Source organism: Dipodomys ordii, unplaced genomic scaffold (assembly GCF_000151885.1).
Source record: "Dipodomys ordii isolate 6190 unplaced genomic scaffold, Dord_2.0 Scaffold128, whole genome shotgun sequence".
Lineage (NCBI taxonomy): Eukaryota > Metazoa > Chordata > Mammalia > Rodentia > Heteromyidae > Dipodomys > Dipodomys ordii.
The window spans coordinates 203,921-225,868 of NW_012267344.1; the positions used below are offsets into that span (position 1 = coordinate 203,921).

At 43.0% G+C, this 21,948-nt stretch overlaps 1 protein-coding gene across 1 annotated transcript in view; it reads left to right on the forward strand.

Annotated features, from left to right (window-relative positions):
• Sacm1l (SAC1 suppressor of actin mutations 1-like (yeast)) overlaps positions 1–21,948 on the forward strand; it is a 34,110-nt gene that overhangs the window by 522 nt on the left and 11,640 nt on the right. The window contains exons 2-11 of the mRNA XM_013030315.1: positions 6,188–6,285; positions 8,996–9,070; positions 12,420–12,547; positions 12,980–13,129; positions 14,042–14,101; positions 15,807–15,840; positions 16,927–17,028; positions 18,451–18,536; positions 19,432–19,518; positions 20,458–20,526. Of these exons, the coding sequence (XP_012885769.1) occupies positions 6,188–6,285; positions 8,996–9,070; positions 12,420–12,547; positions 12,980–13,129; positions 14,042–14,101; positions 15,807–15,840; positions 16,927–17,028; positions 18,451–18,536; positions 19,432–19,518; positions 20,458–20,526 (889 nt within the window). The remainder of the gene's footprint in view (positions 1–6,187; positions 6,286–8,995; positions 9,071–12,419; positions 12,548–12,979; positions 13,130–14,041; positions 14,102–15,806; positions 15,841–16,926; positions 17,029–18,450; positions 18,537–19,431; positions 19,519–20,457; positions 20,527–21,948) is intronic.

Below are 21,948 nucleotides of genomic sequence, written 5' to 3' on the forward strand. Positions count from 1 at the left end.
GGTTACGTGGCCGCCCCTCCCACGTTGTCTGACTATCATTATTATTGTGGTGGTTATTTTTGAGATGGGGAGATGACATGTATCCGATTTAGAGCGGAAGGAGGTGGGTTTTGCTTTTGAGGTTTTCTTGTATGAGTGGGGGGGCTGGGAAGGTGGCTCCGTGGTAGAGCGCTCGCCTCGCCTGCCCGAGGCCCCGGGTTCGATTCCTCAGCAGCACCTAAGAAAAAAGCCGGAAGTGGCGCTGTGGCTCAAGGGGTAGAGCGCCCGCCTTGAGCTGAAGAGCTGAGGGACAGAGTTCAAGACCCCACGACTGACTTCCCCCTTACCCTCCCCCTTCTCCCCCCTCAACACCCCCCTTTGGGGTGACAAGTCTTTCTGGGTGTGGACGTCTTTAGGTTGCAGGGGGAAAAAATCATAAAGCTTCTGGGAAAATGATAGTTATGGGGGAAAATGATAGTGTGTGCGTGTGTGTGTGTGTGTGTGTGTGTGTGAGTGAGAGAGAGAGAGAGCTAGTCACTCTGTGTGTGTGTTGGTCCTGGTCCTGGGTCTTGAACTCACGGCCTGGGTCATGTGTGTTGGTCTTGGAACTTGAACTCGGGACCAGGGTCTTGGAAGTTGGTCTTGGAAGCTGTTGTTTTCTCCCTTCCCCCCCCCTCCCCCCCCCAGGCTAGCACGTTGGTGGTTTATGGGAGATGAGTCTCACAGAGTTGCCTGCCTGGGATGGCTTCTAACCAGAATCCTCAGACCTCAGCTCAAACTAGGATATTTAACCAGGACTAGGATGACAGGCCTGAGCCACCCGCTGGTTTCTGGCTTGGGAATGTCTTCAGCAGCAGAAGCCAATGTTAATCTTCTTTTCTTTTCTTTTCCCTCCCTCCCTCCCTCCCTTCCTTCCTCCCTTCCTTTCTGCTGGTCCTGGGGCTTGAACTCAGGTCCCTGGGCACTATACCCGAACTGCTTTTGCTGAAGACTAACACTCTACTTACCACTTGAGCCACGGCACCACTACCGACTTTTTTGGTAGTTTAGTGGAGGGAAGACTCTCAGACTTTTCCTGCGCTAGCTGGCTTCTAACCATGGTCCTCAGATCTCAGCCTCCCGAGTAGCCTAAATTTCATGGTGTGAGCTACCCAGGGCCCTGTTGTATTTTTTTGAGGGAGCTTATCTACCTCTTTGCATAAGTTGACAAAGCACCTGCTATTTAAGTGTAAGTATCACATTGCCTTTGCAGGGCAAACATAAAAATGTGGTTTGGGCACTTTTGTGTCCCGGAAAGTCAGGCTTACTAATAAGCTTCTTGAAGGTTCATAGTAAAGTTGAGGGCGCAAAATTAGGATGGAGGACATCTACTACAGTTTTGTACAGGGCTTGAACTGAGTTTCAGAGCTGTGAGTTTTTTCCACTCAAGGCTAGCACTCTACCACTCAAGCTACAACTCCACTGCCAGTCCTGGGCATTGAATTCTCAGGGCCTAGGTACTGTCCCTGAGCTTTTTTTTTTTTTTGGTCAAGGTTCTCTACCACTTGAGCCACAGCTCCGCTTTGGTTTTGTGGTAGCTAATTTGAGTTAAGAACCTCAGGGGTTGGGCTGGCTTCAAACTGTGACCCTCAGATCTCAGCATCTTGAGTAGCCCAGGTTACAGATGTGGTCAGTGTCCAGCTCACCTCTAGGTTTTTGTTGGTTGGTTAGTTGGAGATAAGAGTCTCACAGACTTTTCTGATCGGGCTGGCTCCCCCCCTTCCCCCCAGTCCTGGGGCTTGAACTCAGGGTCCAGGCACTTCCCTGAGCTTCTTTTTGCTCAAGGTTAGAACTCTACCACTTGAACAGCACTGCTTCTGGCTCTTTCTGTTTATGTGGTGCTCAGGAATTAATCCCAGGACTTCATGCATGCTAGGCAAGCACTCTACCACTAAGCCACATTCCCAGCCCTCAGGCTGGCTTTGAACCATGATCATCAGATCTCAAGCTCCCTGATCCTGAGTACAGGCATACCAGGAGTATTACCAGGAGTACAGGCCAGAGCTAGCTACACCTGGCTCTCAAATTCTTTTTTTTTTTTTTGTCGGTCCTGAGGCTTGAACTCTGGGCCTGGACACTGTCCACCAGCTCTTCAGCTCAAGGCAAGTGCTCTACCACTTGAGCCATAGTGTCACTTCCAGTTTTCTGGTGGTTAAGTGGAGATAAGAATCTCAAGGACTTTCCTGCCGGAGCTGGCTTTGATCCTCAGACCTCAGCCTGCAGAGTAGCTAGGATTACAGGTGTGATCCACCGGCACCGAGCTTCTCAACTTCTTGAATAGCTAGGTTTACAGAGAGGAGTCTGCCCCTACTCACTTTTGTCATATATTTTGGAGAAAAGATGGTTATTTTCAGTACAGATCATCCCTTTTACCACTTCTGTATTATATCCTACTAGCCCTCGAAAGCCTCACCTGCCCACTCTGCCCACATTTTCTTCTCCTACATTTTCTTATTCTCTCTCAGCTTTCTTTTGCAAGGTGATCAATCGTCTTGTGGTTGAGAGAGGTGCAGCAAAATGTCTTTGAGTAGGCTACTGGCTGGACCAGTGTTTGACATAACTTTCCTGCTGGTGAATTAGGTTATTGTCTATCTGATAGCCATGACAGGGTTTAATCTGATCCCATACCAAGTCTCAAATGTATTTAAGTAACGTGGAACCTTGGGTTGATTTCACTCAGCATTAGGTTACAGGATGCAGTTGAATTGTCCCAAAACAAACATTGAATAAAATGAAGGACTTTGAATTGTGAGGATTGTTTTCAAGGCACTAAAATCTTGCCAGTTCAGACCTCAAAACTGACACCTCCTATATTCATAAAAGATAAAGGATATTTGTCCTTAGGTGCAAATGAATGAAGGCCCGCCCTCCCCACCCACTTCTGGGTCTTGAACTCATGGTCTGGTTGCTGTCCCTGAGCCTCTTGAACTCTGGGCGCTGTCCCTCACCTCTTCAGCTCAAGGCTAGCGCTCTACCTCTTGAGCCACAGCTCCACTTGTGGTTTTATGGTGGTTTATTGGAGATAAGAATCTCACAGCCTTTCTTGCCTGTGCTGGCTTTGAACCACGATCCTCAGATCTCAGCCTCCTTAGTAGCTAGGATTACAGGCATGAGCCACCAGCGCCTGGCTCCCCCCAGCCCTAGTGCTTTACCATGTTGAGCCACAGCTCCACTTTTGGTTTTCTGGTCATTAATTGGAGATAAGAGTCTCATGGGGGGGGGGGGCTGAATATTTATCTTAGTGGTAGAGTGCTTGCCTAGCATGCATGAAGCCCTGGGTTTGATTCCTCAGTACCACATACCCAGAAAAAGCCAAAAGTGGCTGTGGCTCAAGTGGTAGAGTGCTAGCCTTGAGTACAGAGGCCCAAGGACAGTGTCCAGGCCCTGGGTTCAAGCCCTAGGACTGGCAATAAAATAAATAAAAGTCTTAGAGACTTTCCTGCCAGGGCTGGCTTTGAGCTGTGATCCTCAGATCTTAGCCTCCTGAGTAGCTAGGATGACAGGTGTGAGCCACCAGTGCTTTCCCCCTCCCCTCCCCTTCCCATTTCTGCCACACTCTTTGAGCTTCAGTAGGTTTATTTTGATTCCTCCGCCCAGAATGCTTTCTTGGTCTCTCCTTTCCACATCCTTGGGAGGGCTGAGAGATCTCAGGTTGCTAAAGACTTGGGTTAAAATCTTAAACTTACTACTGTTGTGGAGGTGGTCCATTGCCTCTCTGAATCTTCTTTGGTTTTTGTTTTCTTGGTGCTGGACCCTAGGGCCTGTCCCTTAGCTTTTTTTGTTCAAGGTTAGCTCACTACCCCTTGAGCCATAGCTCCACTTTATTGGCCATACTTCCTTGGGCAGATATCAAACTGAGCTCCTCAGATCTCAGCCTCCTGAGTAGCTAAAATATATAGGTATGAGCCACTGGTGTGTGGCTTTCTTTCTTTTTTTTCGCATTTGCTGACTCATGGACTGAAAGCTGGAGAGATCTTCATGCTGTTTGAATCACTCCCTTTTTTCGTTGTTGTAATCAGTGGTGGGGCTTGAACTCAGGGCCTGGGTGCTGTCCCTCGGCCTCTCTGTGCTCAAGTCTAGCACTCTACTACTTGAGCCATAGCCACAGTGCCACTTCTGTTGTTTGAGTGGTTAATTGGAGATAGAGTCTCACAGGGACTTTTCTGCCCAGGCTGGCTTTGAACAGCAATCCTCAGCTCTCAGCCTCCTGAGTAGCTAGGATTACAGGTGCGAGCCACCGGTGTCTGGCTTTATCACTCCTCTTGCCTGTAAAATGATCTAATAGTTACATGTAATTTGTGTCTCCAACCGTACATATCTAGCACATGATAGAAGCGTCTTAATGTTTATTTTTTTCTCTAATTTCTGTCAAGATTTATACTAAAGGTTTCTTCAGAGCAGCTCCTTAGTGAATTCTCTAGGAAAGCCACTTTAAGACTTCTCAGGAGTGCAGTTTGGAGGCCATCTTCCCGATGGTCTGTGAGGTCATGGACTGTGTTGGTCTGTGTTGTTGGCCCTTATTGAAGACACTCACAGAACTGCTTTGGGTCACCGAGTCAGGTCATGGAGCTAAGCCAGGACTGAGCTGACCCTGGAACACTGCTGGCCCACATTCCAGGGCTCTTTCCCTTACACTGTGTTACTCAGAATACCTATTTCGTCTTATCAGATTCTCTCCCTCTTGGCTCACAGTCATGACAGGTATCCATTTGCTGTTCTGAATAGCCTATGATGTGATTCTGGTTTGCCTTTTAGATATTTTGTGTAAGCATGGATGATGTCAGAGGATAATAACTTTGATATCACAAAGAACAGAGGAAGTGGAGTTGTGGCTCAGGTGGTAGAGCACCAGCCTTGAACAAGAAAGTCAAGCAAGAGCCTTAGGCCCTAAGTTCAAGTCGCAGTATGGGGGGGAAAAAGAATATAAATGCATTTATTGGATACATAAAGCCTTTCGCCTTGCCCCCCACCCCCCGCCCCCCAAAAGTCAGCAGGAAAATAGGTGTAAGGCAGGGAATTCTTTAAATACTAAATCATACACCCCACGAAAACACAAACAAACTGAAAAAGATTTTAACTTTGTCCTGTAGAAGCCTAAATACTTAAGTATCTAAAAACTCACTTGACATTGTGGTTTTTCTTCAAACTTTAGCTGAGAGAAGGATCTATCTCCCTTTGCATCCCGAAAGGACTCTTTCTATTTGTGGGTGTGTTCTGGCCTGGGGTTAAGGTGGATGTTATTCCATTCTGAGGGGGATTTGGTGACTGTATAGAGTTTTCTATTAATGCTGTTCCAAATGACCACAAACTTTAGAGGCTCAAAACAATGCAAACATATTATCTCATAGTCTGTGTAGGTCAGAAATCCTACATGAGTTCCCTGGGCAAAAATCAAGCCAGGGCTACATTGTACATAGCACTGTTCCATGGCTAGTGTGTTATTCATTAATCCCAGTAATAATGTTTAAACAGGGCATTTGGAGGCTGGGGGCAGAAGCCAAGCTCAGTCAAGTTGCTAGTCAATCTAGTTCCTAGTGGGTCAATCTAGTTCCTTATGGGTGGATGGGGAAATGAGGGTGGGGTTGGGGAGGGGGGGACACGGCTCACAAAATTTCTGTTTCCCAGCTGGCTTGCAGCTTAGGCCACCCTTAGTTTCTAGAAGCCTCTCCTATCCTCACAATACGTTCCTATATCCGGAACCATGACTAGCTTGTCAAAACACGGCAAACCGTTCTCAGGGCTGAGCTCTCCTTCCTTTTCTGCCACATCTGTCTGACTGCTGTTGTCTTCTGCTTTTCAGGGCTCATGGGAGCACGTTGTTGTTGTTGGTTGTGGGGCTTGAGCCCAGGGCCTGGGCACTGTCCCTGAGCTCTTTGCTCAAGGCTAGGGCTCTACTACTTTAAGCCCCAGAGGCCACTTCTGGTTTTTCTTCTGGTTCAGTCGCTTGAGCTAAAATGCTAAGCAAGGGCATAAGGTCCTGAGTTTTAAGTCCCAGTGCCTCACCTCCCCTGCTCCATATAGCAGAACTGCAATAAGTTCATAAGAAGGTCACACTTAGTCTCATGTATGTAGAAGCAGGCAGAGGGTAAAGGATGCCACATACCAATCCTGATGTCATTGTTCTATGTCTTCCTTTGGCTTATCTTTTTGTCTTTCAATTTCTTCTCAGGCATATTACACCTGAAAAATTTTATGTGGAAGCTTGTGATGATGGGGCTGATGATGTCCTCACCATTGACCGAGTGTCCACAGAAGTCACCCTGGCAGGTATTGTGTCTCTACACTGTGAGTTGGCAGAGGAAGATTGCATATGTCAATTAAACCAGTGTGTGGATCCCTTGTGTGCTTTCTTAATAAAATTTTAACTCTTGCTGTCTTTTTGTGGGTCGATCGTGGGGCTTGAAATCAGGGCCTGGGCACTGTCCCTGAGCTGCTTTTGTTCAAGGCTAGCGCTGTAAGCCACAGCACCACTTGTGGTTTTCTGGTGGTTAACTGGAGATAAGATCTCATGGACTTTCCTTCCTCAGGTTGGCTTTGAACTGATCTGCGATCCTCAGATCTCAGCCTCCTGAGTAGCTAGGATGACAGGCGTGAGCCACCTGTCACCCAGCTACTTTCAGCTCTTTTTGACCTTCACTGGCATATTATTTGTAGTTAGAGATTACAGGCTTATTTAAGTAGATGCAGATGTGCTAAAAGGTCAAAAGTCGTTTGGATATAACATGGTGAAATAATTTCTCCAAAGTTAATGATAATAAAGGGTGATTGACAGTTTTTCAAACAGTGTGGTCTTACTATTAGGAATGCAGAAAGGAGAATTTTTTTTTCTTTTACACAAAACTAATGCATATTCTAGCAACTATCACAATGTTGTTGTTACACTTATTAAAACATATAACTATCATTGGTACCTTGGAGCTTACCAAATAATCTCAGTGTGTTCAGAACTTTCTCTCAGCTGTTCACTACTCAGGCAGTCCCTTTTTTTTATTAAGCCAGTTCTGGGGCTTGACTTCTGGGCCTAGGCTCTGTCCCTGCACTTCTTTTGCTCAAGACGCTCTACCACTTGAGCCACAGGGCCATTTCTGGCTGTTTCTGAGTAGTTTATTAGAGATAAAGAGTCTTATGGACTTTCCTGCCCGGGCTGGTTTTGAACCATGATCCTCAGATCTCAGCCTCCTGAGTAGCTAGGATTACAGGCGGGAGCCACCAGCTCACAGCAGTCCACCCCACCTTTTTTTTTTTTTTTTTTAAAGACAGAGTCTTGCTATGTAGTTCATACTGGCCTTTTGTGGTACTGGGAATTAAACCAAGGGCCTCACATTTGCTAGTGATTCTGCCCAGATTGGCTTTGAAGTTAAGATTCTTCTGTTTCCACCTCCTGAATGCTGGTATTATAGTTGTGTGCCACCACACCTGGCTCCTTCCTATTTTTTATTGCTAAGTAAATTGGTCATGAAGAACATGAATGAATGTTGGGTACTTTCCAGAATGAGTTATATAGAAAACAGAATTACTGTTAGGACTACCTTTGAGGAACAGGGTTTATTTAGGTTTACAGCAGTATTCCTAACATGAGCTTCAGGATGGTAACACGCTTTTTATTTTATTATTTTATTAAAAAAAATTTTTTTTTGGGGGTCCGGTCGTGGGACCTGAACTCTGGGCCTGGGTGCTGTCCCTCAGCTCTTCAGCTCAAGGCGAGCGCTCTACCACTTGAGCCACAGCGCCACTTCTGACTTTTTTCTTTTTGCTTATGTGGTGCTGAGGAATCGAACCCAGGGCCTCAGGCATGCAAGGCAAGTGCTCTACCACTGAGCCACCTTCCCAGCCCGGTAACATGCTTTAAGAAAGAAAGAAACAATTTTCTAAGCCATATACATTGGGAAGCCTTGAAATCAACAGTGGAGCGGCTTTCTTTTACTGTAGGTCTTCTCAGAGCCTCTGCTCTCCTAAGGTGTGCTGTGTCTGAGACAGGTAGAGGTGATTTTTTTTTTTTTTTTTTTGTCTGCCTGGCCGCTGTCCCTCAGCTCTTCAGCTGAAGGCTAGCACGCTACCACTGGAGCCACAGCACCACTTCTGTTTTTTTCTGCTTCTGTGGTGCTAAGGAATCGAACCCAGGGCCTTATGCATGCAGGGCAAGCCGTCTACCACTGAGCCACCTTCCCAGCCCTGGGTAGAGATGATTTGATCTGAAACAAAATAGACTTACTTTACTGGGACTTCCTTTCCTCCCCTTGGGGCATTGTTTTTTTAGAATGAAATTCAGTAAAATATGTTCTGTGAAATGCACTGGCTGAAAATTGGGGGCTTGTGCAATGAATTGTCTAAGATACTGTTTTATTAATAAGGTCATTGTTGATAAAAGTCATGCTTTCCTGGGTGTAAGCTCCTGTTCTTCCTTGTTCTCGCCTTGAATCTTTGCTTTCATTCCCTGTATTCTTAGGTGTAGATAGCAAGACAATCCCTTTTTTTTCTTTTCCTATTTTTGCATTCTATTGACCTGTCAAGATTAAACTCTCGTTCAAATTGTTTCACTTCCTCTAATTTCCTCCCTCCCTCCTCTCTTCCCCTTCTCCTTCCGCTTTCTTCTTTCAGTGCCAACCTTGATGGAACTTGAACTCTGGCCTGAGGGCTGTCCCTGTGCTTTCTTTCTGCTCGAGGCTACCATTGAGCCATAGCTCCACTTCTAGCATTTTGGTGGTTAATTGGAGATAAGAGTCTCTAAAGGTTAAGTTTATAGTTTCTAGGGGCTGAAATCTGAAATGAGCAATGACCCACAGTTCACTTTATGAGGAAACTAAGGCATGTTTCTCTGACCTCATGTTCTGTACCTCCTGAGTAGCTGGCAGCCTTTATAAGTCATGCAGATATCTTTATGCTATGCTAAAACAGAGAAACATGAATGAAGAAACATTGCCTACTTAGAATAAGACAAATTAATTTAGTTGAAGTAATGTGTATTTTTTTTTTTAAGTCAAGAAAGATGTTCCTACTTCAACTATTACAAGACCAATATTTGGTATACTGGGCACAATCCACCTGGTGGCAGGTAAGAGAAATTTAGCCAAGATGGCAAGGTAATTCAATTGATTAGACTATTTTTTTATTTGCATTTCTTTTATTTATTTATTTATTTTTATTGTGAAAATACCATATAGAGGGGTTACAAGATAATGAGTACATTTCTTATCAAGCATTGTTGCCTCCTCCTTTGTTTCCCCTTCCTTTCCCTTCCCATCTCCCACCCCCCCAACCCTCCTTGATTAGACTATTTTGTGTGTGTGTGTGTGTGTGTGTGTGTGTATACATATATATATATTTCATAGTATGTTTAGGTAATGAATCTCAAAGTTGAGTATTTGTCATTAGTTTTTAAAGATAATATTCTCTAAATGGTTCATTTTGTCTCCCTGGAGTTCTGGTTTGTTTATTTCTTGTTCTATTTTTTGGTGGTAATGGAATTTGACCTAGGGCCTCATGCTCTCTAGGCAAGTCCTCTACCACTTCAGCCATACCTGCCCAGTTCTTTTTGTTTTAGTTTATTTTGCAGGTAGAGTCTTGGGCCTATGATCCTAGGACTATGATCTTCCTAATTCTGCCTCCAGAATAACTGGGGTTATAGGTATTTGCCACCATGCCCAGACCCTTGAAAGTCTTTTATTTTTGGAGGTATTGGATTTGGAACTCAAAAGTCCTATACTTGCTACCCAAGCACTCTACTGGTCCTGAAGTTTTATTTTGTTGTAATACTTTCTGTGCTGATCCTGGGGCTTGAATGTGGGGCCTAAGTGTTGTCCCTGAGTGTTTTTTTGCTGAAGGCTGGTGCTCTACCACTTGAGCATAGCTCCACTTCCATCTTAATTGGAAATAAGAATCTTAGGGACTTTCTTGCCTGGACAGGCTTTGAACTGTGATCCTCAGATTTCAGCCTCCTGAGTAGCTAGGATATCAGGCATGAGCAACCAGCACCTAGCCTGAAGTTCTATTTTATTTTATTTTATTTTATTTTTTATTTTTATTTTTTTTGGGTCTGGTCATGGGCCTGAACTCTGGGCCTGGGCGCTGTCCTTCAGCTCTTCAGCTCAAGGCTAGCACTCTACCACTTGAGCCACAGCACCACTTCCGGCTTTTTTCTTTTTGCTTATGTGGTGCTGAGGAATCGAACCCAGGGCCTTATGCATGCAAGGCAAGCGCTCTACCACTGAGCCACCTTCCCAGCCCCCTGAAGTTCTATTTTAAAAGAAAGGTTTGGTGTTTGATTTTACTCAAAGTAGAGTTGAAATCCTTAGTCAGCTGGACATTTTTGAAAATACTATGAATACACAAATAATTTTCTTTTATTATTTATTTTATTTATTTTTATTGTGAACATACTGTACAGAGGGGTTACAATTACATGGGCAAGATAATGAGTACATTTCTTATCAAGCATTGCAGCCTCCTCCTTTGTTTACCCTTCACATCCCTTCCCAGCCTCCCTCCCCCCCAATCCTCCCCCCCCAAAGTTGTAAAGCTCGTTTTGGACATGACAACTTGTACTTCTCATTGTTGCAACAGGTCCACCTGTATCCTTAAACGATTTGTTTTTCCCCTTCTCCTCCACAAATTATACCGACATCAAATATAGTGAAAGCAGGGGTTATACTGTGGGGGAGGGACATACAAAGCAACAAAGAAAATAATCTTATAGATGCGTTAGAAACAAATGCATGAAAGAAAAAAAACATTTAAATACATATCTAAGGGTTCATTTTCCTAACTTCACATTATCTGACCTTTTCTGCTTGACTCATACATATACTAGATATTGCAAATAAGGGAAACCATTGGACCTATGTTTCTTTGGGCTTGGCTTACTTCACTTAATATAATTTTTTCCAAGCCTTTCCATTTCCTAACAAATGGGTTCTGATGGAGAATTCGTTCTGATAGAATTCCATTGTGTATATATACCACATTTTCTTGATCCATTCATCTACTGAGGGGCATCTGGGTTGGTTCCATTTCTTAGCTATGGTAAATAATGCTGCAATAAACATAGTTGTGCTGGTAGCTTGGTCTTGTTTGTAAACATTACACAATTTTCTTTTTGGAGGTATACTAGGTTTTTTTTAATTTTATTTTATTGTAAAGGTGCTGTACAGAGGGTACAGTTACATGAGTAAGGTAATGAGTATCTTTCTTGTCAAGCACTGTTACCCCCCTCCTTTGTTGTTCTCCCACTAGGGTTTTTTGTTGTTGTTGTTTGTTTTTAAACTCAGTGCATACAGGTCCGGGCCTGCAACCCCTTTTATTTTTATTTATTTTTTGCTGGTAAACTCAGAGCCTTGCATATGCTCAGCTCTGCTTGCTTGGCTGGTGCTCCACCAACTGAATTGTGCCTTCAGCTCAGCCTTTTCTGGTTATTTTGGACACAGTGGAGTCCCAGAGACTTTTCTTCCTAGGCTGGCTTTACATCCTGATTTTCTGAGTTTATTTAGCCTCCTGTTGCTATTTGATGGAGGAAAAGATAGCCAGGATCAAGATGCATATTGCACTGTGATGACTTGATCCCTAACCTTGCATCCTTGTAATGTTGTATAACCTGTAGTTACCTTATACCAGCACATTTGTCTACATGGAGATGGATGTAAGGGACAGGAGTGGTGTACTGGAGGCATTTCCCTGCAGTAGTCAGCTCATCACTTGTAATTGCGTTATGCTGGCAGATGATGAGCAGAGGTCTATGTGCCTTAGGGGTGGCAGGAGAATTCTTGAGTTATTTTGTACCTCTGCTTTCTGCCTTCTGAGATGGCTGGGTTTGGTTATCAGAAAGGTTTTGCTTTTATCTTTTTGAGAAAAAAAAAACTGATAACCTCAGTAGGAATTTTTCTAAATAATATATTGGTCTTTGTATTCATAAATCCTAAGATTGCTTTAGAAAGTGGTGCTTTGGTCTGGGAATGTGGCTTAGTGGTAGAGTGCTTGCCTAGCATACATGAAGCCCTTGATTTGATTACTCAGTACCACATGAAAACAGAAAAAGACAGGGGTAGCCCTGTGGCTCAAGTGGTGGAGTGCTATCCTTGAGGAAAAGAAGCTCAGGGACAGTGCCCAGGCCCTGAGTTCAAGCCCCAGGACTGGCCAAAAAAATACAAACAAACAAACAAAAAAAAAACAACAAGGCACTTTTTATCTGACCAATGTACAGTTTCATTCTGCCAGCCATTAAAGTTTAAAAAGAAGGCCTCTTACTTTGGTAAGAGTCTCTTCCTTTAGTTTTGGCATGTGTATGTATTTGTGGTACTAGAGCCAGAAGGCAGGGTTTTACACATGCTAAGCACAGGCTACCACTGAGTTCCCTCTTAGCTCCACCCTTGCATTTTTATAGTTATGTGTGTTTTCTATACTTTTTGCAGGTAATTATCTTATTGTCATTACCAAAAAGACTAAAGTAGGTGAATTTTTCAATCATGTAATATGGAAAGCAACAGAGTTTGATATCCTTTCTTATAAGAAGACAATGTTGCACTTAACTGATATTCAGGTGAGATATGTTAATGAAGGTAATGTTAATGTCTTTATATTTTCTCTCTTGTTACTGGGCCTTGTGAATATCTGTTTCATTTGCCCATATGCTAACCAAGCAGGGTTGTGAAGATGAAAGGGAATCTGTACAGTGTCTCTCTACACAGTGGGCCATAACCTGAGGTGTTGCTTGAACCACTTGTTCAAATAGCTTTTCTGTTGTTTAGAGCAAATGTTGTGAAGGGGTCAGAAAGCGGAAGTCCTCATCTTGCTCTCAGTATATAACAAAGCCCAGGCTGTTTATGGAACACCCCTGGCTCCTGGGGAAATAAGAAGCACCCCAGTGCCATTTTATGGGGCTGGACTTAATTTAATTTTTGTTCTTTTCTCATGTTGACAGATTTCCTTTAGCCATAAAATAGACTGATTTCTTTTTCTCTTTCATATACAGTTACAAGATAATAAAACTTTCCTAGCAATGCTAAATCATGTCTTGAGTACGGATGGATTTTACTTTTCAACAACATATGATTTGACCCATACTCTGCAGCGGCTGTCTAACACTAGTCCAGAGTTCCAAGAGATGAGTCTCTTGGAAAGGGTAAGTTTGATCTTCAGTTATTTTGATTTAGTTTTTAAGGAAAGGAACATGTCTTTTTCACTCGTGAAAATTTGTGCAGATTTTGACTTCCTTCCTTCTTTTCTTCCTTCCTTCCTTGGATGTGTTAGCCAAGTGCTATACCCTACCACTATGCTACACCTCTTGCCCTATTTTGATTTTTTGTATTCTTGAATGTTAGAATTATGTTTCAGATGTTTACCACAATCTCAAATTGAGGACCTTAGAATCTCTGTAGATATACAGCCAAGCGAAAATTATTTGTGTAGGTACTCAGAAATCTCACTCATGTAACAGTACAGAAGTTTCACATCTATAATCCTAGCACTCGGGAAGCAAAGCAAGAGGAATCTTGAGTTTCGCTGTTTAGGGATGTTCCTCTGTATCTGTAGGAGAACATCACAGAATCACAGAGGCAGGAGGTGAGGTCAGAGACTTAGCTAGGACTGCCAGATCCCGGGCCCAGTAAGGCCAGGCAAGGATGTGGGTCCTGGGTAACAGGCACTGAAGAATTTGGAGCTGACAAGAGGGAGAACTCCTGCAGCCCCGACGGGCCAGTTTGGGAGTTGCCACCTGAACTGGAGGCCAGGGAGCTGGCTGAGTGTTCACCAGGGATGCTGAGAGTAGGTCTGCAGGACAGAACATGTGCTGTGAAGGAGACTTAGTACTTAGCAATTGCCTAATATAAGAGGGAAAAAGACCCTGAAGGCCTCCCAGGTTTCTGAATGGCATGAGGTAGAGACAGAAATGGTGGTTTTGAGGGAGCAGAATGTGTTCTGTTTGGGGTATGTCAAAGAAACCTGCTTGTAGCCCCCATATGGAAGCATTGATGGGGGCGATTTTTCTTTCTGGGGACACTCAAGCTATTTTACTAAGTTTTAAAATTTTCCTCAGGCAGATCAACGATTTGTGTGGAATGGACATCTTCTTAGAGAGCTGTCTGCTCAGTTGGAGGTAATGCACCCTAACTCAAGTCTGCATACCCAAGTTTGAATGCATTTTATAAATAACTAATTACCAGGGATTTGGGTAATTCTGATTTAACTTTTTTTTTTTGGTCGGTCATGGGGCTTGACCTCTGGGCCTGGGCACTGTCCCTCAGCTCTTCAGCTCAAGGCTAGCACTCTACCACTTGAGCCACAGCATCAATTCTGATTTTCTAGTGGTTCATTGGAGATAAGAGTCTCATAGCCTTTCCTGCCCGAGCTGGCTTTAAACCACGATCCTCAGATCTCAGCCTCCTGAGTAACTAGGATTACCGGTGAGAGCCACCGGTGCCCAGTTTAACTGTAATATTTATACTTTGATCCAGTTCTACCTTCTCATATTACTCTAGGTTAAAGAACCTTATTATTTTTCTGTGCTACTCTACCGTGACAGCTTTCTGTTGCTATAATAAACAGACAAAAAGATTAAATGTCTGTTTTGCTTCATGATTTCCCAGGTTTGACTCATTATTTGCTGGCTCTCCTGTGTTTGAGCCTGGGGTGGAGCAGAAGAGCAAGTTCAGGGGCACACAGTAGAGCAGACTGCTCACCTTATAGAGAGCAAGAGGGGGATGGGCCAGCACCAGTAACAGCGGGTTATAGACCCCCCAATGTAGGGTCCAATGTCTCCTTCCATGCCTAACCCCTAATTAGCTTCCACTAGATACTCCCTAAAATCTCAGCCATCGCCAAATTGCTCTCAAGGCATGGTCTTTAACCATGGCTTTTGAAAGACATTTAAGATTTGAACCATAACACTTACAGAAGCCTTCATGAAGAATTGAGGGGCCAGTGCTATGTCTGCACATGTCTTCCTGGGGACATGTGACTGCCTTCAGTACCTAGGGCAGACATACCCAGATGCCACTAGCGTCTGTCCTTCCTTTACACAAATGGGCACAAGAGGCAGGCCCAGCTGGAAAGACATTTGAACCTTGAGGGAAGTAGATTTGTGTGTTTTGTTTCCCCCTTTTTTTTTTTTTTTTTGCTAGTTCCGGGGCTTGAACTCAGGGCCTGAGCACTCTCTTTGAGCCTCTTTGTACTCAAGGCTAGCAGTCTACCATTTGAGCTACAGTGCCACTTCTGGCTTTTTCTGAATAGTTCCTGGGAGATAAGAGTCTCACGGTTTTCCTCCTGGCTGGCTTTGAACTGTGATCGTTTCTTGCCAGTTGCTATGCTTTTGGGTAAAGCATAGCTTGAGCTGTAGACTGTTTGCATGGACAGTCTTTTCCCCAGGAAGAGTAAAATTATTATAGGCAGAGACTATGAACAGTTCAGAAAGGACATAATCCTTCTGCAACTTCATATTACTATTGTTCCAAAATGGGTGACAGTCCAAGCCCCAACAATTGTACTGCATACATGATGTAACAATAGACTTTTCTTTAAAATGACAAGTTATATAGCTGGGCACTAGTCATGCTTTTAATGCTAGCTATTCAAAGAGCCTGAGATCTGAGGATCATGCTTCAAAGCTCAATACAGTGTCCAGTCCCAAATTTAAGCCCTAGGGCAGTTACAAGAAAAAAAAAGTTATATATGAATGTACTACCTAGTTATGTTTATCTATTACTTCCCTGAGTGTAAACAAATCCTACACAATGCTTCTGGTTTTATTTACTGATTTATTTCTCAGGTATGCTCATTCTTCAAACTGTGTTTCTTTGTTTCAGGTCCATCGCTTTGCTCTTCCAGTGTTACATGGCTGTATCCTTATATAATGGTACTCTAGCAGGCTTTATTTACATCTTATGAGGCAGATGTGGAAACAGTAACAGATCTGGCATGGGAAGAGCATTTCAGGGTTGGTAGAAATAACTATTCAGAAAATTAAACTTGGGGTTGTAAAATGTTACCATACTAATTAAAAACAACCATTAAAAAAAAGATGAACTCTCCAGAATGAATTACCATCTCTATGCAAGCATTTTCAGACTGGTGATTTAAAGAAAATGACTTCCCATGAAGTCTTTCCTGACTACTAATATAAAATCTTGGGCTCCAGAATTATGGTGACCAGTATCTTGAGAGAGAAGTAAAATTTAAAATAATATTTGCCATTTGAAAACAGTGATGGAAAAATGAAAATAGAACACAATCTTAATGCTTAGGGAAAAGCCATAATGCAAATGCAAAGTGTGTGTGTGTGTGTGCGTGCGTGCGTGCATGTGTGTGTGTGTGTGTGTGTGTGTGTGTGTGTGTGTGTGTGGAGAGAGAACGAGAGCTGGCCTGGGGGTTTAAACTCAGGGCCTTGAGTTCTCAGTTGGATTTCTTGCTTGCAGATGATGTTCTACCAGTCGAGCCATTCCCTCCACCGAGCGTTTTGCTGGTTCATTGGAGATGGTGTCTTGTGGCCTTTTCTGCCGGGGCTAGCTTCAAGCCAATGATCCTCTAGGTCTCAGCCTCCTGAGTAGCTAGGATTACTGGCATGAGCCACTGAAGCCCTGTAGTAGCCTGCATGTTCTTTTTTCTCTCTCTTCCTCTTCCTCTTTTCATTCTCTTGAAGGTTAATCTATCTTACATTTTTCATTCAGAGTAGGATTTTTGGTGACATGATTAGTACATTTAGGAAGTGGATGAAGGTATCAGTGATGGAAAACATTTAAGTAGAAACTATAGTAAAGCGCTTCACTGTGGTCATAAGTCATTATAGGTGTTTATAGTACTGAGGAGATGTGCATAGTTTCTTATCCTTTACTCTCCTAAAGCATTCTTGCTAGAGTAAATAGATTCAAATCGAATCTAAAGATAGTATGTATTTTTCTATGTTATCTTTTTCTTAACATATTTAAGTTATTACTATGCACTCATGTTCTATTAATGGAAAATACTTTGATTGGATTCTCATCTCCAGGAGGAGTTGTTTCAGAGCTGGTGTGCGCTATTACGTAAGAGGTGAGATGGGTTTTTGTCAGTTTTTCAAAAGTGGGTCATGTCTGTCACTGATGTTTGTCTTGGGGTGTCATAGGTTATACAACTAACCTTTTGTACTTTGTGTTATTATTTGGTAGCCTGATATGCTAGTGAGTATAAGCCTTCTCCAGCTACTATAATTACTTTGCAAATGTTCATGTAACATTGTAGACTGATTTGTTTTTATGTTTTATTTTTGTCAGTCCTGGGGCTTGAACTCAGGGCCTGGGCACTGTTCCTGAGCTTCTTTTGCTCAAAGCTAGCACTCTACCACTTGAGCCACAGAACTACTTTTGGCTTTTTCTGTATATGTGGTACTGAAAAATTGAATTCAGGGCTTCATGCATGCTAGGCAAGCACTCTACCAGGAGTTAAGGTGTTTGCTGGATTCCTGAAAGTACAGCTGAACTCAGTACAGTTTTCAGTAACTTAAACACATATCACAAAGTTGTGTTTGTTTTTTTTTTGTCGGTTGGGGGGCCTGAATTCTGGGCCTGGATGCTGTCCCTGAGCTCTTCAGCTCAAGGCTAGCGCTATGCCACTTGAGCCACAATGCCAGTTCTGGTTTTCTAGTGGGTAATTGGAGATAAGAGTCTCACGGACTTTCCTGCCTGGGCTGGCTTTGAACCCTGGTCCTCAAATCTCAGCCTCTTGAGTGGCTAGAATTACAGACGTGAGCCACCAGTGCTTGGCTTTGAGTACTTTTTAGAGGAAATCTGAATATATTAAAAAATGACAAGCGGGCTGAGATCTAAGGATTGTGGTCCAAAGCTAGCTTGGGCAGGAAAGTCTGTGAGATTCTTATCTCCAGTTAACCACCAGAAAACCAGAAGTAACGCTGTGGCTCAAGTGGTAGAGCGCTGGCCTTGAGCTGAAGAGCTGAGGGACAGTGCCCAGGCGCAGAGTTCAAGCCCCACTACCAAAAAAGACAACCAACTAGTCTGTTTTTTAATGGTCTTATTGTTCCTCGCCCTATTTAAATAAGAGAATTTCTATTAGCTATTTGGTCTTTTTTTTTTTTTTTTGTCTGTTGTGGGGCTTAAACTGTGGACCTGGGTGCTGTCCCTCAGCTCTTCAGCACAAGGCAAGCGCTCTACCACTTGAGCTACAGCGCCACTTCCGGTTTTCTAGTGGTTTATTGGAGATAGGAGTCTCACAGTCTTTCCTGCCTGGGCTGGCTTTGAAACGAGATCCTCAGATCTCAGCCTCCTGAGTAGCTAGGATTACAGGTGTGAGCCACTGGCGCCTGGCAGCCTTTTGGTCTTGTACTATATACATTAGTTTGAATTTTTTTTATAAGTACTTTTCCATTACTTTGAACTGAATTAATTCTAAGTTAAGCTGAATGAATGAAAATGTTTCTTATATACTAAATAATTAGCTCATAATTTTTTTTCAACTTAGGAATTGATTCTGAAGGCCATGCAGCTAACTTTGTAGAAACAGAGCAAATTGTGCATTACAATGGTAGCAAGGCTTCATTTGTACAGGTAAAGTTCATGTTTCTATGTAGTAGTAAGGTGTCTTTTCTGCTTGATGGTACTTACTGGTCATGTTGAGGTTTTCCTTCCTTCCCTCCCATTCCTCTTCTTTCTTAGGTCCTATCTTTGTCTACAAAGTAGAAAAAAATTTACTTAATAAAAGGGTGTTCATTAATCTGGCATGCCCCTGCAGACATTACCAGTGTGTAAATGAAACCCCTAAAGGAGAGGTATTAGGGAAGGAGATTTGAAAGTTATGGAAATCTAGCACCACACTCCTCTCTTTAACCCTGTGCACTTAACCTGGGGTACTGATACTTCTTTATACTTCGTTTTGTTGCTGCTGTTGTTGTTGGTTGTAGGGCTAGAACTCAAGGCCTGGGCACTGTCTGTGAGCTTTTGCACTCAAGGCTATTGCTCTACTACTGTGAGCTACAGTGCTATTTTCCCCTCTTTATATGTCAGTGTGATGTAATACTTCTCCTTTGTTGCCTCCCTATGGAGTTGATCACACTACCTTCTCTGAGGTATCAGTAGCTACATACACATAAGGCACATGTTCATAAACATCCTCCATTAAGAACTCCAAGTTATGTAGTTAAATTTGTTGTTAACTTTCCCTTGTGGAACTTGTTTTTAGTTTAGGGGCATTATTTATACATGCCCTATGCATATGAAGTTAGGAGGAAAATTTGTTTTATGAGCATATTCCTACAAAATCTGAACTTTAAGTGCGTTCATATTGACCACTGTCATAGCTAGGAGGTTGTACTATTTTTTTCCTTTACGAAAGTGTTAGTACCTGTATTGTTGACAATAAGTTGAGAAGGACAAGTGTGTGTGTGTGTGTGTGTGTGTGTGTGTGTGTGTGTGTGTTTCTTACTATATGTTTCTTTTCTTTTAGACCCGAGGATCAATACCTGTTTTCTGGTCTCAAAGACCCAATCTCAAGTACAAACCATTGCCACAGATCAACAAAGTAGCAAATCATGTATGTATCTTCAGTGCATTTTCTTTCTCTTTGACTAAAAATAGAATTGAGGTAGCATTTTAGTTCTATAGAGCACATATTATTCCCTGTTAATGAGAATTTGGTATCTTTTAGACTCTAAATAGATGACATGTTAGATATGGCAGATGGATGGCTAGACAGTGATGGAGTGGCAGGGCCAGATTTGCAACTTGTGCTGTCTAGAATACTTAGTAGATTCGATTGAGGTTGTATGCAGAATTAAAATGTGGTATTGTAGCTCAGAGTAAAATGGCTTACTAGTATTTATTAGTGGTATATAGCATATCCAGAAGACACAGTCCCCATCCTGACATCATTCAGCATAGAAATCGGACATTTAAAGAGAAACATTTTAAATGTTTAAAAACCACTATTTAAAAAATATTTCAAAGCCAAGTGCTGGTGGCTCACTCCTGTAATCCTAGCTACTCAGGAGGCTGAGATCTGAGGATTGCAGTTCAAACCCAGCCTGGGCAGAAAAGTCCCCATGGGACTCTTTTTTTTTTTTTTCCGGGGGGGGGGGGCGCGTCCGGACGGTCATGGGGCCTGAACTCTGGGCCTGGGTACTGTCCCTTAGCTCTTCAGCTCAAGGCTAGCGTTCTACCACTTGAGCCACAGCGCCACTTCCGGCTTTTTTCTTTTTTGCTTATGTGGTGCTGAGGAATTGAACCCAGGGCCTCAAGCATGCAAGGCAAGCGCTCTACCACTGAGCCACCTTCCCAGCCCGGGACTCTTACCTTGAATTAACCACTCAAAAACTGGAAGTAGTGCTGTGGCTTAAGCGGTAGAGCGCTAGTCCTGAGCTCAAAGAGGCTCAAGGATAGCGCACCCAGGCCCCAGGTTCAAGCCCCACAACTGAAAAAAAATGTTTTTTCAATAATTTAACTTTGTAAATAATATACCTTTCCTCCCCTCTAGATGGATGGTTTCCAAAGGCATTTTGATTCACAAGTAATTATTTATGGAAAACAAATCATAATCAATCTGGTAAGTTTCTTGTATTTTTCTTTTTTTAATTTAATTTTATTTTATTTGTGAACATACTGTACAGAGGGGTTACAATTGCATGGGCAGGATAATGCGTACATTTCTTACCAAGCATTGCAGCCCCCTCCTTTGTTTACCCTTCCCATCCCTTCCCAGCGTTGCTTGTATTTTTCCCTCCTACTCTCCTCCCTTCCTTTCTTTCTGGTATTGGGGCTTGAATTGAGGGCCTTTCTGGACTTTCTTGCTCACAACTGGTGCTCTGCCACTTGATCCATACCTCCATTAGGCACTTTGTTGATTAATTGGGGGAATCTTGCAGATTACTGTCCCTGCAGGCCTCAAACCTCAGTCCTCCAGGTTTCAGTCTTCTGAGTTTAGCTAGGATTAGGATTACATGTGTGAACCACTGGTGCCTGGCTCTTGTATTTTTTTCTCTTTCTTTCTCCCTGTCTCTTTCCCTCTCCTCTCCTCTCCTCGAGGGTTTGTTGTTGTTGTTGTTGTTGTTGTTTGCTGGTCTTGGGGCTTGAACTCAGGACCTGGGTGCCATCCCCAAGCCTCTTTATGCTCAGGGTGAGTGCTCTACCACTCGAACCACAGTGCCACTTCTGTTTTTCTGGTGGTTAATGGGAGATAAGAGTCTCACAGACTTTACTGCCCAGGCTGGCTTTGAACCATGATCCTCAGATCTCAGCCTCCTGAGTAGCTAGGATTGACATGAGCCACCCACGCCTGGCTTGTCCTTTTTAAAAAAATTATGTGTTCAATTTACAGTGTGGTAACTGGAAGTCAGTTTTCTCCTTTCCCAGAGTTTGCTATTTTCATTTTGATTGTTAAAGATTGTAATAATCTACTTGTTGCTAGAGTTTTCTTTTTTCCTTTTTTTTTTTGTCAGTCATGGGGCTTAAACTCAGAGCCTGAGAATCTTTTTTTTGCTCAAGGCTAGCACTCCACCACTTAGAGCCACAGTGGTTCTTCCTGTTTTCTGGTGGTTAATTCCTTCCTGGGATGGCTTCAATCTGCAATCCTCAGATCTCAGCCTCTTGAGTAGTTAGGATTACAGGTGTGAGCCATAGGTGCCTGACTGCAAGACTCTTCTGAACTACTTCAGCAAAGATTTTTCCTTGTCATTTATGCTCATTTGATGTCTTTCTTCCTTTTGCTGCATTCAGTTAATGTGTGGCCAAGTGAATTCTAGTAATTAAAAAGTCTTAACAAAATTAAAAAAAAAAATCAAGAGAACAACCCTGTCTCCCATTCTTTTCCAACAGGGAAAGAGTTGTCTAAGGGAAAATTTTAAAGTCGTTTAGGATTTTTGTGTAAATGCCTCTTGCCTAAATATGTGGGTAGCTTTTAAAAACCCTTTTCATGTACATTGCTTCTTTTGAATGTTCCCCCTTCCCTCCTTCTACAAGCTTTAGGTGC